Source organism: Globicephala melas, chromosome 19 (assembly GCF_963455315.2).
Source record: "Globicephala melas chromosome 19, mGloMel1.2, whole genome shotgun sequence".
NCBI lineage: Eukaryota > Metazoa > Chordata > Mammalia > Artiodactyla > Delphinidae > Globicephala > Globicephala melas.
The window spans coordinates 34690609-34708004 of NC_083332.1; the positions used below are offsets into that span (position 1 = coordinate 34690609).

Consider the following 17396-nt stretch of genomic DNA (forward strand, 5'->3'; position numbering starts at 1 on the left):
AGGTGGTCACAAAGCACCGAGCTGATCTCCCTGTGCTATGCTGCTGCTTCCCGCTAGCTATTTTACATTCGGTAGTGTATATATGTTGATGCTATTCTCACTTCTCCCCAGCTTCCCCCTCCCACCCTGTGTCCTCAAGTCCATTCTCTATGTCTGCATCTTTATTCCTGCCCTGCAACTAGGTGCATCAGTACCATTTTTTTTTTTTTTTAGATTCCATATATATGCGTTAGCATACAGTATTTGTTTTTCTCTTTCTGACCTACTTCACTCTGTATGACAGACTCTAGGTCCATCCACCTCACTACAAATAACTCAATATCGTTTCTTTTTATGGCTGAGTAGTATTCCACTGTATGTATGTGCCACATCTTCTTTATCCATTCATCTGTCAATGGACATTTAGGTTGGTAATAAGGTTATTTTTTCCCCCTTTTCTTTCTTTTTAAGCAAACAGATTTTCTTTTGAGTTCTGGATGAATGTCATTCCAAGTTTTCAGTGGGAAGCAGCTCTCTCTAAAACATTCTCCTGGAGCAGGGCATTAGAGCAGTAAATAGGAAAGAAGCCATTTCCTGTGGTTGGAGAAATGAGTCTGGTTGGAGGCTTCTGTGTTGACAGGAAAGGTTATAGGGACGCAGGGGGTCTGTGTTTCAGGTCTGGATCCATGCGTACTTGCTGTGTGACCTTGGAAAATCCCCTTATCCTCTCTGGGCCACATTCTTGCCATCTGTGCAATCAGGAGTTTGGATTTCATTAATGATTTGCAATACTTAAGAATACTTTGGAATTCTCTCTTAAATTTAAATCTATAGAAACCCAATATGAATCATGTGAAATCGCTATAGGCTATATCATGTGGTTTGGTTCAGGCTTTCTCAGCCTCCACACTATTGACCTTGGGGGAGGATAATTGTGTGAGGCTGTCTTGCAGGTTGGATAGCAGCATCCCTGGCCTCTACTCACCTGATGCCAGTAGCACTCCTCAAGTTGTGACCACCAAAAACCTCTTCAGATATTTTCACATGTCCCCTGGGGAGAGGGGCAGAATTGCCCCTGGTTGAGACCCACTGCTTTAATCTAATAAAACAATTAAAAAGTGAGAGTCTCTGTTGAAGGGGAATGGGAGGGAGTGTGACATAGATACATTCTCTGTGGCCCCAGAGGCTCTTCTGACACACCAGTGTTTCAGGAGACACAGTTTAAAAACTTACAGACTCAGAGTCCTGATTGTCTCTTAACTCAAAACCACTATGTGAGTCCAGGGTCCCCTTTCCAAGTCAGATTTTTAATTGGAAAGGCAGAGGAGGGGGCTAGTCAGCAACTTTCTCAGTGCTCCCAGCTCCCATTTCATAAGGATGTGTAGCAGTACAAGCTGCTTTTTCTAGGCATCCTCATTTGGACACCTTCTCCAGGAAACCTTCCATCATAATGCCAACGAAAGAACATACTCTCAACTCCTGTATCTGTTCTGAAAAGGACCTGCCTATTCTGTTGCGCCTAACTGAGCTGTCTTTTCCCTACAACAGGCTCAGGCGCTCAGGCTCTTTGAGATGCTGGCGTCTGGACCTAGGGCGGGTACTTGAGTATGAGGATCTTCAGAAAGGCAGGCCAAGCCTGTTCTGTGCTTGACCAGCCTTGGGGCTTGGCAGGAAGTAAATCTGGTGTATTTGGATCCACACTGAGTCATATGAGGTGCCTCCAAGGCCCTCACCACAGAACCTCCGTCTCAGCCTTCATCTGGTTCTGTCACACCAGTTATGGGACCTTGGTCAAACCTCTACTTCCTCATTTACAAAATGCAGCCATTAAGATGTCCTTATAGGATGGCTGAGAAGAGGAAATTAGATTACCTACTTAAATACCTACACAGTGCCAGGTGCACAGTGTTCTCTTGGAACGTGGTTATGAGTGTGACGATTTCAATGTTGGCACCCCGCCCCCAGTCTCTTTGCTCAGACCCTCTTCCCAGGAAGCCCCCAGCCTCTCCCATGGTGGTGGAGACCTGGCTAGACTGGGGCAGGGGCTCCTGGGCCCTGGGTACCCCCCAAGGACATATCTCATTATGAGGGTAAAACCTTTCCTCCATAATTAGAGACGAGGCTTCAGAGAACTTCTCACTGAATTTCAATTTGCTGGTCTATTGAAACAACCTCCTGGGGTTATACATTCATTCCACTGATTTTTTTTTTTTTTTGAGTGTTTACCATGAGCCATTATACTTTATTTGGAGGCTTCTTCCTTTATTCTCAAGTGTTATTTGCCATTATTTTGCTTCAATTATGTCTTTCCCCAAATAAAAATAACCATTTTTTTCTGATTATAAAAATACTACCTGCTCATTACAAATAAAGTTTCAAACAATACAGAAAAGTATGAATAAAAACTACTCCAATTCCTGTTTTGAAGGTCTACCCACTTTCAACATCTTGTGGCCCACCTTTCAGAGTTCCTGGATGTATCTACACATGATTTTACATGCATGCACTCAGGAAATATCCACTATTTGCTTTTACATTTTTATTGACGTATAACCTATAACATGTATGTGGAAAAGGGCACAAATCCTAAGTATACAAATCAAACTTTGACAAATTTTTGCTCATGCAACCACATCACACAGATCAAAATATAGAGCATCCCTAGCACCCCAAAGCCTTGCAGTCATTGCCCATCTCACCAAGGCAACCACTATTCTGACTTCTGCCACCATAGATTGATTAGCTTGACTGTATTTGAACTTTACATCATGGGACTACTGCAGTGTGTAATCTTTTGTGTCTGACTTTTTAAGTTTGACATTGGGAGAGATTTATTTCGTGGCATATAGTAGCAGTTCACTCTTTTTTATTGCTGTATGGTATTCCATTGTATGGCTAGACCACATTTATTTATCCTACTAATACATTTATTTATTCTACTCATGTCAGAATTTTGAGTTGATTTCAGCTTTTTACTTTTACAAATAATGCTGCTATGCACAGTAAATTAACTTTCTAAAGCCTAATGGTAAAGACACATTATCATCTGTAAGTACCTCTTAAACCAAAAGGAAACACAGAGGTAACTACCCCATGCTGGGTCTTGATTCCCCTGTTGTACATTGAGAGGCTCAGAGGAAATGCTCTGTTAGGATCCTTCCATCAGGGAAATGAGAGGATTCTGGGAGCGCATCGCTACATCCAAGACCTGCCTGGTCCCTCTTCAGTTTAAGGCAGATGTATTAGTCACAGTTCTCCAAAGAAACAGAAACAATAGGATAGATATAGAGAGATATATAAGAGGAGAGTAATTGTAAGAATTGGTTCACATGGTTATGGAGGACAAGAAGTCCCACTATCTGCTGTCTGCTGGTGGTGTAATTCAGTCTGGGTCTGAAGGTCTGAGAACCAGGGGAGCTGATGGCATAAGTCCCAGTTCTAGTCCAAAGGCCAGAAGCTCAGATGTCTGAGGGCAAGAGAAAATGGATGTCTTAGCTCATACAAAAAGTAAATTTGACCTTTCTCCACTTCTAAGATGCCCACCCACACTGGTGAGGGTGATCATCTCTACTTAGTCTACCGAAGCATATGCTAATCTCTTCCAGAAACACCCTCACAGACACACCCAGAAATAATGTCTTACCAGCTTATCCGGGTATCCTTTACCCCAGGCAAGCTGACACGTAAAATTAATCATCACAGCTGGCTTCCATAGGACACATCCCTTCAGTTTGAGTGTTGATGGACATCTCCTAAGAAAGACAAAGCAAACCTTCATCTTGGACCCCCTCTAAGACCCTGAGTCACCTAAAGGGTCCCAGGACCATTTCTTCCGCTTCCCTGAAAACTCCTGCCCCCCCCTCCAGCCTTGGAGGTGTCTTGGCCTTTGGTCAGAATAAAGAAGAGATCACTTCCTCCGTGTCCCACTTCCTGCTGGTTCTCCCCTCCCTTGCTTCCAAGCAAAGTGCTTTGTTTCCCACAGAGGACAGCAGGGAGTAGTCTGTGGCAGGTAGATGCTCTCGGCATGGGCTTCAGACAAGCAGAACACTTAGCAGTCCCCTGGAGACACAAGCTGGAGAAGAGCAGAATGAGAGCTCTTTGCACATGAGTGAGCAGGCCGGGCCTTACACAGGGATGTGGGAATGCTCCTGTGACCCCAACCCACAGAAAACCCACCTCTGTGAATCCATCCCTTGGGATGGGTACCACCCACCCTGGGCAGGCAGATTAGGAATTGAAACACAAGCTTTCTAATAGAGTTTTACTTTCAAATGCTGGCTCTGCCATTCAGCATCCAGGACCTTGGGCAAGATAATAACTTTTTGAAACCACAGTTTTGTCAGATTTAAAATGAAGATAAACCCTATCTCCCAGGGTTGTCGTGAGTATTAAATGAGACAATGCATGCCACCCTTTTGGTCCACAGTGCTTGCATATTGTAAGATTGGCACCCTGGATCTGCATGGAGAACAGTGGTCAGCAGTCAGGAACCTGGGTTCTGGTCTCAGCCTACCCCCTATAATCCTGTGTGGCCCCATTGCTCTGTTGAGAAGGTTGGCTTTGGTCATCTCTAGATCCCTTCTAGTTGTAATTCTCTTGGAATCTGTGCAGCCATAGTCATTGCCTCCAAAACCAAATTGCAATGTAAGATAGGGGGTGAAACCCAGGCTTAGAAGTCAGGGAACTAAATACTTAGCTCCCCTAAGCCTTAATTCTCTCCTGTATAAAATGGAAGTAATAATACCCATTTCATATAATTGTAGGAATATTAAATAAAGCAATGTATGTAAAACACTTTACACAGTGAAAGCCATGATAATAACAAAACCAGTAAATATTACATAATGGTTGTATAATATTAATATGATCACTGATAAATAATTTGAATAATTAATTTCCTCCAGTGGCAAGAAGCTGAACTTCTAAAGTTTGACTTCCACAGCAGTCATTGAGAGTAAAAGAGAATGTTGCTATGTAACTACCTCACACTTAGTACAAAAATATAATGTTCTTTATTGTTTATAATGCTAAGTTAGCATGCAGAGACCTCACTCTACACAAATGGTGAGAGAATTTAGCCTGAACTGTTTCTCGGTTCCCTAACCCCCTACCCAGTTCTGGAGATTGGGTGATAATCCCTGGAATTCAGTGCCAGGGAATGGGTTGCGGTAAGAGACTTGCAGGGCCATCTACTTCTCAATCATTGGTTCACATAGGGTTCAACATCCATCATCCAGTGGCCCTACAGGCCCAGAAGATCCATGCCCTCTGTGGGTTATATTTGGGGCATGGGATTCGGTTTGTGGGGTCTTGTGCCTGGGTGCACATTACCATTCCACCTTGGGGCCCAGGTCACTGCCTCCAGCTGGGAAGCACGATGCAGACCCCCTCTGTTTAGGACTCATAGATTTCTCCTCTCCACTCTTCTCCACTCTTCTCTGCTCCCTCTGAGGCCTGGCCTTCTGGAAACAATAGTCTGGAACTGAAATGCTTGGCAGGAATCGATTCTTTTTCTGCCTTGCCACATACTTCCTTTATCTTATCATACGCAATAAGAGCATGCTAATGACACAACATTCTGTCTCATGAATTTTAGGTTTTGGTTATGGTAGCCTCCAACTTCTACATAAAAACTTATGTCTCAGTTATATATTTTTGTGTGACAAACCATCCCAGAACATAGTGGCTTAAAAAAATAACCATTTTTTCAGCTCGTGTTTCTGTGGGTCAGCAATTTGGGCTGGGCTTACTGAGGCAGTTCTGCTGGTTTTAGCTAGACTTAACTCATGCATCTGTGGTCAACTGCCAGTCATCTAGGAGACTCTGACTGTGTGGGTTGGGTGGCTGTCAGTTGGCGCAATGGGGACTCTGGGCCTGTGAGGCTTATTGTCCAGCAGGCTAGCCTGACTGTTTCACACATGGGGATGGCAGGGTCTCAAAGGGCAGCAAGAAAAGGAAAATCCCAATATATAAACACTTTTCAAATCTCTGCTTGTGTTATATTTGCTGTTGTTTCGTTGCCCAAAGTAAATCACATTGCCAAGTTCCGAGTCACTGTAGAAGAAGAGTTAATGCCAAAGTTGTGGATATAGGTAGGTATGGACAAAATCTACCAAGGGCTCCTTCCTGATCCTTACCCCCTCCTTCTGATAGGGGCTGAAACACTTATTCTCCCTTGACATGGCCCTGCAACTTCCTGGGGTTAGATGTCATGGTTTGAAGCTCAAAGTGGGAGCATAGGACGGAAAGTACCCACTCTCAAGGCTAGGGGAAAATCAGACTAGGGGCTGCGAGCTCCCTGCTCCCTTCCCTGTTGAAGCCATTGGTCCAACGACTATGAGTACAATCATTTAACTTTATTAGAAACTGCCATGCAGTTTTACAAAATGGTTTTTACCATTTTAACTCCTCCCAGCAACGTATACTTGGCATTCTTGCCAATACTTTGTATAGTTGGATTTTTTATTTTTAACCTTTTTGGTGGTAAGTAATGATACTGTGGTTTTAATCACATTACTCTGATGGCTAATGATATTGAGTGCCCTTTCATGTGCTTATTAACTATCTGGATAGATTCTTTCATGAAATGAAAGAAGAAGACTGTTCAAGTCTTTTGTCTATTTTTAATTAGGTAATCTTTCTTTTTCTCATTGAGGTGTGGGAATTTTTATACATTCCAGATATTATTTCTTTGTCAGATATATATATTGTGAATATTTTCTTCCAGTCTGTGGGTTGTCTTCTCACTTTCTTAATGGTATCTCTTGATGAGCAGAAGTTTTAAATTTTGATGAAGTCCAATTTGTCCACTTTTTTCTTTTCTGATGTGTACCTTTTTGTATCCTCTCTCAGGAACGTTTTGCCTATTCTAAGACCATAAGACTATTCTCCTACATTTTCTTCTAGAAGCTTTATAGTTTAGTTTTCACATTTACATTTTGATCTGTCCTAAATTAATTTTTGTGTGTGATGAGGTAGGGACCAAGTTAACTTTATAGTAAGTCTTGATTTCTAGTAGTGTAAGTCCTCCAACATTTTTAAAGGTCCTTTGGTTTTACATATAAGTTTTAGAATTAGCTTTTCAATTTACACCAAAAAAAAAAAAAAAGACTGCTGGAGTTTTCACTTAGATTGAATTCACTGTATAGATCAGTTTGGGGAGAAATGACATCTTAATAATATTGAATCCTTGAATTCATGAATATGATTTACCTCTCCATTTCTTTAAATCTTTAATTCCTCTTAGCAATGTTTTGTAGTTTTAAGTCAGATGTCTTTCAAATCTTCCATTAAATATATTCTTGAGTATTTGATTTTTTTGATGCTATTATAATTAGCGTTTTAAGTTTTCATTTTCTGATTTTCATTAGTAGAAAAAGATTGATTTTTCATATTGAAAATGAACATGTTCTAACAGACTTACTAACAGACTGATTTTTGTGTAGCTATGGTAACAAGTCACCACCAGAACTGGTTTTAAACTTGTTCAATTGATCAATGACAACTTGCTTCAGGGAACGTGCTTTTGCAAATCAACAAATTGTTGTTAGCTCCTAGCTTCTGAAAATCAGCCCATCAGGGGCAAACTTACTTTAATAAACACACTTCTGAGTGCCAACAAATCAACAACAGTCTCACTCAAGTAAGCATGCTCCTATAGATGATGTCAATACACTTATGTTATCTAAAACCCACCAACCCCTGAGCTCCATTGTCTAATTGGTCCTTGTGATTTTTTCTTTTGACCCATGGGTAATTTGGAAGTGTATTCCTTGATTTCCAAGTGTTTGGGAATTTTCTAATTATATTTTTGTTATTGATTTCTGCATTATGGTCAGGGAATGTATTCTGTATTATTTTAACACTTTGCAATTTATTAAGACTTGCTTTTGGGCCCAGCATGTGGTCTATGTTGGTAAATGTTCCATGTGCACCTGAAAATAATAATCTGTGGTTGTCCATCTAATATATGTCAATTAGGTCAAATTGCTTAATACTGTTGTTCAAATCTATATCTTTACTGATTTTTTCTGATTATTTTATTAATTATATAGATAGAGCTGTGTTAAAACTTCTAATTATGATTGTAACATTTTTCCATTTCTTCCTTTAGTTCAATTTTTTCTTTATGTATCTTGAGACTCTGTTGTTAGGTACATACACAATTAGGATTTTTATATCTTTCTGATCACTGTATTTTTTTTTTCATCCACTAAAAAAATGATATTCTTTATCTCTGGTGATATTCTCATCTTGAAATCTACTGTACTGAATGTACTGAAAATCAGTCTTAAATTGCAGTGCTTAGTCTCTTTTCATTAAGCATGTTTACTAATATGGGTAGGCTGAAGTCTATCATCTGACTATTGGTTTTCTATATATTTTTTTCCCATCAGTTCTTTTGCTGTTTTTGTGGTTTCCCCTTTCCTATTTTCTTTTAGATTAATTGAGTATTTTCTATGATTCTTATTTATTTATTTATTTATTTGGTCTCTGCTATTGAGTTTTTTAACTACACTGTATAAGAAACTTAATATAACATAATTATCTTTACCTCCCCCATTTGTGCTATTTTGTCACATCTTTTACTTTTTTACATCTTAGAACTCCATAATACATTTGCATTATATTTGATTTATCATTTTCTTTCAGCCTGAATAATATACTGTAAGGTTGGTAGTAATGTTTCCACTTTCATTACCAATTTTAGTATTTTGAGTCTTTTCTCTTTTTGTCTTGATTAATCTAGGAAAAGGTTTTTCTTGTTTTGTTTTGTTTATTAGTTTTCAATTTGCTTGGTCTTTTCAAACAACTAGCTTTTGGTTTCATTGATTCTCTTTATTGCTTTTCTATTCTCTATTTTGTTTATCTCCACCCTGATATTTGTTACTTTCTTCCTTCTGCTTGCTTTAGATTTAGTTTGCTCTTCTTTTTCTAGTCCCTTAAAGTGGAATATTAAATGATCTATTTTGGATCTTTCTTCTTTTTCGATGTAGGCATTTATAGCTATAAATTTCCCTCTGAAAACTGCTTTCACTGCACCCCATAAGTTGTGATATGTTGTACTTTGGTTTCATTCATCTCAAAGTATTTTTTAATTCCCTTGTGATTTCTTCTTTGACCTATTGGTTGTTTAAGAGTATCTTGTTTAGATTTCACATATTTGTGAATTTTCTGAATTTCCTTTTGTTATTGATTTCTACGTTCATTTCATTGTGGTAGGAGAAGATACTTTGTATGACTTCAAACCTTTTTATTTTATTGAGACTTGTTTTGTGGCCTAACAAATGGTATACCTTGGAGAATGTGCCATGGGCACTTGAGAAGAATGTGCATTCTGCTGTGTTACGTAGAATTTGCTATATATGTTTTTTGTTAAGGGATGGACCCTTGGAATTCCCTAGTCCGTTTTCTCTGATGTCACTCCATATCTCCTGAAGAACATCCTTCAGTCCTTCTTGCAGTGTGGGTCTGCCAGTAGCATATTCTCTCCTGAATATGTACTTATTTCTTTTTCATTCTTGAAGGATATTTTCCCTATGTAAAGACTTTTACAGTGACAATGCTCTTTTTTTTCATCATTTTGTTATCTTTTGCCTTCCATTCTTTCTAATGAAACTAGCCATCATTCTTATTGTTTTCATCTGGAATCCAATATGTATTTTATTCTTTGGCTGCTGGCAAGATTTTTTTAAGCTTTGGTTTTTAGCAATCGATTGTGATGTGCTAAGGTGTAATTTTTGTGCATGTGTTTATACTGTTTTGGATATGTTGGGATTCTTAGATATGTGGGTTGATGTTTTTCATCAGTTTTTCAACCAATATCACTTTGAATATTTCTTCTGGGTTTGGATTATTCCAGGCCACATTTGAGTAAAACTCCCCTTTAACTATCAAATTAGATAGAAAAGCACATTCATAATTTTAAACTTAACATTTATTAAAGACTTGCTCTGTCAGGCTCTAAGCTGGTCATTGATGGTAAAAGGTAAATCTGATGTGTGTCACAAGAACTGGTCCCTCCCAGGGAAGTTTGCTGACAGCAACTCTGGGGGTTTCTCCTTCCCTTTTTCAAGGTGCCTCCAGAACTCAGAGTGGCTGTTCTCAGATCAACACATTCTCAAGGTGCATTATCCCAAACTCAGCGTGTCGGAAGACTGCCTGTACCTTAACATCTATGCACTGGCCCATGCGGACACTGGCTCCAAGTTCCCTGTAAGGAGACCTGCCTTGCTGGGGGCTCCAGTTGGCAGGTTCTGGGCCTGGGACCCAGGCTGAGTGGCAGGATGTCTGGAATCAGATCTAGGCCCCCACTGGGTAAAAGGGAAATGCAATCACTTGACATGTCAATAACTTTCTTAAAAAATCATTCTAATGACAGATTTACTTTATCTCCTTTTCTGATTTCTTCCTTATTGGCAGTGACTTGATCTTTGATTTTGTTTTATTTTGTTTTTCCCCTCTGTTGGATATTTAATGGTCTGTAAACATGTAGAAAAGACTCTGCTTCAAAGGACTCTGATTTTTCAGCTTGGGAAATCCTCTTTTAAAGAGGAGAAATGCCTTTTTCAAATTTTCTGTTTTCAATGAAGAAAGTCAGGTAAGAATGTGAAATGTTTCACTTAAGAATGTGAAAGATCACTGTACAAGTGTGGAGAAGGTAATTCTACCATCTAATTTTGAACCACAACCTCTATCACCCTCTCTCCCCTTGCCACTGCAATGGAGACTCGCTCTATTGTATCGTAACAGCAACACCTATTGAGGGCTGACTATGTGCCAGGCACAGTTCATTATCTCATCTAACCCCCACAATAACCCAGTGGGTGAGGATTATTGGACCTATTCTACAGATGAAGAAGCTGAGGTACAGGAAGGGCATAAGTGACTTGGTCCATTTTATATACACAGTAAGTGGCAGATCCGGGTGTCAAAGCCAATGCTTTGTCCAGCTCTCCTTTTTCCTCCGTGGCTTTCTTCTCTTTTCCTGCCCCAAGAGTTGTAGTCACTAATATGACCTTAAAAAAGAGAAGGGGAGGGATTTATTATTAAGTATAAATTGTGATAATACCATTTGAATGTTTGATGTTTCCTGGTCCCAGTTTTTCTAATCAGTATAGTAAAGTTTCCATACTTCTCTTCCCATTTTTCCCTCCTCTCTTCTCTTTTCTCTGTAAGTAGGGAAAAGTCTTAGAAAAGCAGCTTTTCCTCTCATATATGGCTTACAGTGATTTCCATCCTCCTGTGGGTCAACAAGTTCAAAGACATTTAGTTAACATTTTCTGAGCACTTGAAATATACCAACATTGTTCTATGGACTTTGGATGAAGAATTTTATTTAAACCTAATGATAACCTCATAAACGAGATACTTTCATTCTTCACATCTTACAGATGAGAAAAACAAACCTCAGAGAGGTTAAGGAAGCTGCTCAAAGTCACACAGCTAGTCAGTGGCAGAGCTGGGAATCAAACCCAGGCACTCGTATGCCAGAAGCCACATGCTTAATCCTGGGCCTTCTTCAAAAGACAAAAACCTCTGATGCTGTTTGGAAAGGAAAGTGAGACATTCATATTTCCCTAAAGAAAGAATGTCCCAACATGCATGGGGAGCGGATATGGGTGCCTGGTGGGCTGACCGGAGAGCTCCTCTCCCCTCCTTAGGTCATAGTGTGGCTCCCTGGGGGTGCCTTCGAGACTGGCTCAGCATCCATCTTCGATGGGTCTGCCCTGACTTCCTACGAGGACGTGCTTGTTGTGGCTATCCAGTACCGGCTAGGAATATTCGGCTTCTTCAAGTGAGTCTCCCCAAGTGATTGACACCCCTGATCCCCAAGGGGCAGCTGGATAGCAGCCACAGGGGGTTCAGTGCCCAGCAACCTAAGGAGAAATGAGCCTCTAATGACATTGAACAAATTTGGCCCAAATTAGTTAGGTAATTTTAGCGGCTATAACATGTAAACCCCCAAGTCTTAGTGGCTTAAAACAATAAAAATCTCCTTCTTACTCAACTAAAATCCAATCAAATGTTTCTGACTGACAGATGTTCTTCTGTGTGGTCAATCAGGGACCCAGGCTCCTTCCATCTTGTGGCTCTGCCCTCCTCAAGGGCCCCAGATCCTCTTGGATCTGCTGTACTTGGACAGCAGATGGAGAAAGAGCATGAAGAGGATGGTCTTTCTGGGCCAGCCTGGAGGTGGCGATTATCACTGTGTTCACATACAACTGGTAGAACTCAGTCATAATAGCCACACCCAACTGCAAGGGGGATGTGTGCCCTAGAAGGTGAGGAAACAGGGTGTGTGAGCAGTTCATAGTCTCTGCCGTAAGGCCCATATCAAGGCTCCTCAGGTGCTCACCTGAGAGTAATCACTCCATTGCATGGCTTCCCTTCCCCCAGTAACATCGAACACGTTTCAGGTGCTCACTATGAGCCAGGCATGGTGTTGTGCACTTGCTATGCATCCATTATAGCTCACCCTCAGAATAATTCTATGAGAAACATACTGTTGTTATTCCCATTTTACAGTTGAAAAATAGAGACACAGAGAGGTGAAGCAACTTCCCAGAGGTCACAGAATAGAGCTGGGGCTCTTGGCCACTTTCATTATCCTACTTAGAACATGGCAGAACCTAAGCCCTGGCCAGGATGCAGTGTGAGCCAAAGGAGTAGCGAGAGGCCACGGTCAGAAACTGCGGGGAAGGTGGCAAGGAGTCCAGCGTGAATCCTACCCTCGAGAGACTCTCAGTGTCATGGGGGAGATAACACAGGGACACAAATACCCTACCAGGCAGGGCATGAGTAATGCTCTGAGGGTGAGAGGCGACGGAGCTGTACAAACAGAGGGAGCTGCCAGAAACCAGCAAGGCTTCCTGAGAGAGGTGGAATTTGAATTGCACCTTAAAGATGAGGTTGGGTTTGGGGAGGAGGGGTTGGGAGAAAGCACACTTGGCAAAAGGAGCTGTCTGAGCAAAGGCTGGGAAGTTGGAAAGAAATGTAGCAGCATCTGGGCCTGGAGCAATATTTGCAAACTGGCCTTTGAGCACATAGCACGGGGAGGTGGCTATGGGGCTGCGGTGGAGGCAAGAAGGCCTGAGAGGGGTGCCCTGATTACACTTTTAGCAGGTCTGTACATTGGGATTCTGCCTAAGATTCCTTCGACAGAAAGTTTTCCAAAAATTGCTTATAACGTCTGGGTTCTAGTAGACAGGTAGGTGAGGATATAACCGGAGATGGATATGAAAAGGTAGGGACAGGCCTGATTGGGAAAGACCTTGAATATTAGGTTGTGCACAGTGACTGGTTTTTATTGGATAAAGAAGGAGGGACAAGCGACTTCCCTGGTGGTGCAGTGGTTAAGAATCCGCCTGCCAGTGCAGGGAAGATGGGTTCGAGCCCTGGTCCGGGAAGATCCCACATGCTGCGGAGCAACTAAGCCCATGCGCCACAACTGCTGAGCCCACGTGCCACAACTACTGAAGCCTACATTCCTAGAGCCCATGCGCTGCAACAAGAGAAGCCACCACAATGAGAAGCCCGCGCACCACAGCGAAGAGTAGCCCCCGCTTGCTGCAACTAAAGAAAGCCCACGTACAGCAATGAAGACCCAACGCAGCCAAAAATAAATAAATTAATTAATTAAAAAAAACTTTTTTAAAGAAGGAGGGACCCAGGAGTGCCCTGCAGAGCAGTATAATAGGAAGGTCACTCCAGAGCAGAGCGCAGGCTGGGCTAGGGGCGCCTGGCCTTCAGATGGGGAGTCCGGTAGGGAGGCTGCTGTACAGCATAGGTGCGGCTCATGGGGTGAAGCAGGCCGGAGGATTGCTAACATGTACATGGCACTTGCTGTGTGCCTGCACCGTCAGTCTTCACAACAACCATGTGAAGCAGGCACCGTTATTAGCCCCATTCAGACATGAGAACATTGAGGCAAAGCAAGTTAAGTGACTTGCTCAAGGTCACCCAGATCATAAGTGACCAGATTATGAATCAGGATAAACAGAAATGGAGGAATGGGGACCAATGTGGGACCTATGATGGAATGGAGGTAAAATTGGCAGGGCCTACATGGCTCCTGACCAGATGCGGAGCAGATGCGGAGGCTGTGGGAGAGAGAAGGTGGAGTTAGGGCCAGCCCAGGGGTCATGGACAGAGGAAGAGAACCAAGGGGAGGAGCGGTGTGGGGGACTGGAGGACAGAGGAGGAGCAGACTATGATCCCGTGGTTACTCTCATACATGGTGGGTACCACACGAATGTTTTGGTCTAGGCGTTTCTTTGATTCTGTGTTTTTCCCCTTGTTTCCCCATTAATTGTCCACTCATCCTGGGAAACAGGCTATTCTGCAGGGACAGCAGCATGGAACATGGTTAGGAGCATGGTCCAAATCTGCAACTTTCTAGCTCCTGGACAAGGGATTTAACCTCTCTCTGCCTCATTTCCTGTCTGTGAGAAGGAAACGATGAATCCATCAATATCCTTAGAACATGCTTGCAGATATCATTGATGGGTGTGGGAGTGACGTGAGCTGTGGCTGCAGAGAAATGCAGCCAGTGCCCAAACCACTTCCCAGCAGAGGGTGGTGGGGCATGGGGTGCCAGAATAAACTTCCCAGTCCCTCAGTATCCCACCCTGAACCCCCGCTGGTGTCTCCCACTGGCCGCAGTTCATAAAGGTCAGTCTTTTGAGAACAGCTTGGAGAAGGGTGAAGAGAGGACCCAGAGGGATAAAGGAGAAAGACCAGCACCACCTACCTCACAGTGTGAGAGGATTATAGGAGCATCAGCTGTAAAGCCCTTGGGACAGCATTGTGCACGATGCTGCAGCAGCTGCTATTATTATCATTATTATTCATTTAGTCATTCATTGGAACCCCTGTGCCCAGGGAGGTCTTGCTTCCTGGTGCAGACCAACTCTCAGGAGCAGGACTTTTCTGGAAACTATGGATTCAGGGGAGCCTATGACTACTCTGAATTGCACATATAAGATCGTCTGTGCATTTTTCTGGGGTGTGGAGCTATCATCAGATTCTCAAAGAAACCCAAATCCCAGCAGAGGGTGAGAATTAAGCCTGGTTTTCCCAGCTGCCCCAGGCCTCTGACTCTCAGCTCCTTTCCAGCTGAGGTGGCGATGCCCTGACACCAGCCCACGGCCTCTGCAACCCACTCCCTGGGCTGTGAGAAGCAGACAGCAGCCAACTGAGCATTCTCACCCTGCCTCTTGTCCACAGCACAGGGGACAAGCACGCACCGGGGAACTGGGCCTTCATGGACCAGGTGGCTGCCCTGACCTGGGTCCAGGAGAACATCGGGTTCTTTGGTGGGGACCCACACTGCGTGACCATGTTCGGCGAGTCAGCAGGAGCTATAAGTGTTTCCAGCCTTGTGAGTTCTTCTCTTTGGGACTTGAAGGAACCTCGGTGTCACCTCATTTTTGAGGTGACAAAAATGAGGACAATGAGTCATTCACATCTAATGGCTGCTTTCATGTTGAACAAACACTTATAAACACATTGCCTCCCTCGAGCCTCACAAATACATCGTGAGTTGGGGGCTCAGTCTCATTTCAAGGACGGGGGCGTGAAGGAGCTAGCACTCCCATGGCAGAATGCTTGACCTCCAAGTTCATGAGGAACCTGGGACTCGGAGAGGTTAGAAAACTTGCCCAAACCTTCGCAGCTAGTCCTTGAAACCCCCAAACCAGGACTTTTTTCCCTCTAAGTTTAGAGCTCTTAAGAAGGCTTCCTGGGAAATTTTCTTTAAAGAAGGGCTGGGTTTTGTGTGTGATAGGTGGGGAGCCTCCTGGATAACTTTTCCTGGGTCTCCTGTGTCTCTCTCCAGATTCTGTCCCCCATGGCCAAAGGCTTATTCCACAGAGCCATCATGGAGAGTGGGGTGGCCATCATCCCTTACCTGAAGGCCCCTGATTACAAGAGGAATGATGATGTAGGTATATTGTTAACTCTTCTCCAGCTTCCTCTCCTTGGTCAGGAGAGAAATGTGCTCAGGTGTCCATAGACCATGTGCTTGGCTATCCTTACTGACCATGACCAAAGGATCTGATGTTGGCCCAAGGTGACCCTTGTTGCTCCATGGAAGGGCTGGTTCAATAGGAGATGGGTCCAGGTACGCAATTCACTACTGCTGGTGTGCCTGAGTGTGTATGTGTGTGTGCATGTGTGTGTGTATAAGCATATGTGTAATAGTTCTTACATCTTATCCATTACTCTTTGCTTGTGATATATAATTCAGTCCTCTGTATTATGTACGGCTTTTCTCCTGTACTAAATCTACTCCACCTAGAGTACTATGTTAAGAAAGATTCTGAGGTTGTTTCCAGCTCAGTGTGAAATAATGCTGTGACTGATAAATGCTGTCTGGCATGAGATTGTGAGGGGGAAGTGAGGCATATGCCCTAGATATTTGTCATCTATCATCTTGTCTTAGTGCTGTACCAGATAAGAGGACCTAGACACCAAGGTCTCTATATCTTTCATGTCCCAGCATAATGTCTGGTGTATATTAGGTGATTATAAATGTTTGCTGAATGAATGAGTTCACGAATGAGCTGATTCATTCAATGAATATTAATTAAGCCCTGGACTGTGGAGCCATCTCCTGGGTATTATTCACTTTAGTGGTGCATTTTCTTAAACACCTTGTAGAAAATAACAACTTACACCAAGAGTGGGAACATGGAGTTATAATATGGTAAAAAAAAAAAAATACGCTCAATACACAGGGAATATTGATTTTGGTAACATGATATATCAAGCTTTTTTTAGTTTGTGCATTCGCCACACACATATTGAGTGTTCATTGTTTTCCCTGCTCTATTTTAAGACCCATGGGTTTATAAGTGGAGAAGACATATACTAACTTGAGAAGACTATAATCTTTTTATGGCAAGGATTTTTAACCTGGAATCCATGGAGAGTTGGAGAGGTGGTCCTAGAACTCCTACAGTTGTATGGAGACTCTATGTTTGTGCATTTTCCAGAGAGAAGGTCTGTAGCTTCCATTGGATTCTCAGAGCATCCATGACTCCCAGAAGAGTGAGGACCACCACTCTCAAGGGACAAGTTCTACACATGTGGGAAGTCCAATGACAGGGCAAGAAGGAGTTTAGCGAAGAGCTGGGTAGAGGAGGTGAGGACACTTGGAGTAACAGGAGATTAGAAGAGGAAGGGGCTCATGGGGGCTGCAATCATCTAAAAGAATATCCTGGAAAAGATGGGACTTGGGCCTCAAAGAATGAATGGAATTGGTGTAGAGACAGAAAAAGGATGCTCAGGGCATGTTCAGATGTTCCAGGCTGGGGTGGGGCTGGAGCAGAGCTGATAAGCTGAGATGGATCCAGCTCTGGTGGTTGCTAAAGATGACAAGGAGGGTCAGGCAAGAGCATAAGGATGATGCAGTG

General features: G+C 42.7%; 1 protein-coding gene across 1 annotated transcript in view; it reads left to right on the plus strand.

The window, feature by feature from the left end:
- CES5A (carboxylesterase 5A) overlaps positions 1-17396 on the plus strand; it is an 86106-nt gene that overhangs the window by 48787 nt on the left and 19923 nt on the right. The window contains exons 2-5 of the mRNA XM_060288297.1: positions 10056-10194; positions 11643-11776; positions 15208-15361; positions 15818-15922. Of these exons, the coding sequence (XP_060144280.1) occupies positions 10056-10194; positions 11643-11776; positions 15208-15361; positions 15818-15922 (532 nt within the window). The remainder of the gene's footprint in view (positions 1-10055; positions 10195-11642; positions 11777-15207; positions 15362-15817; positions 15923-17396) is intronic.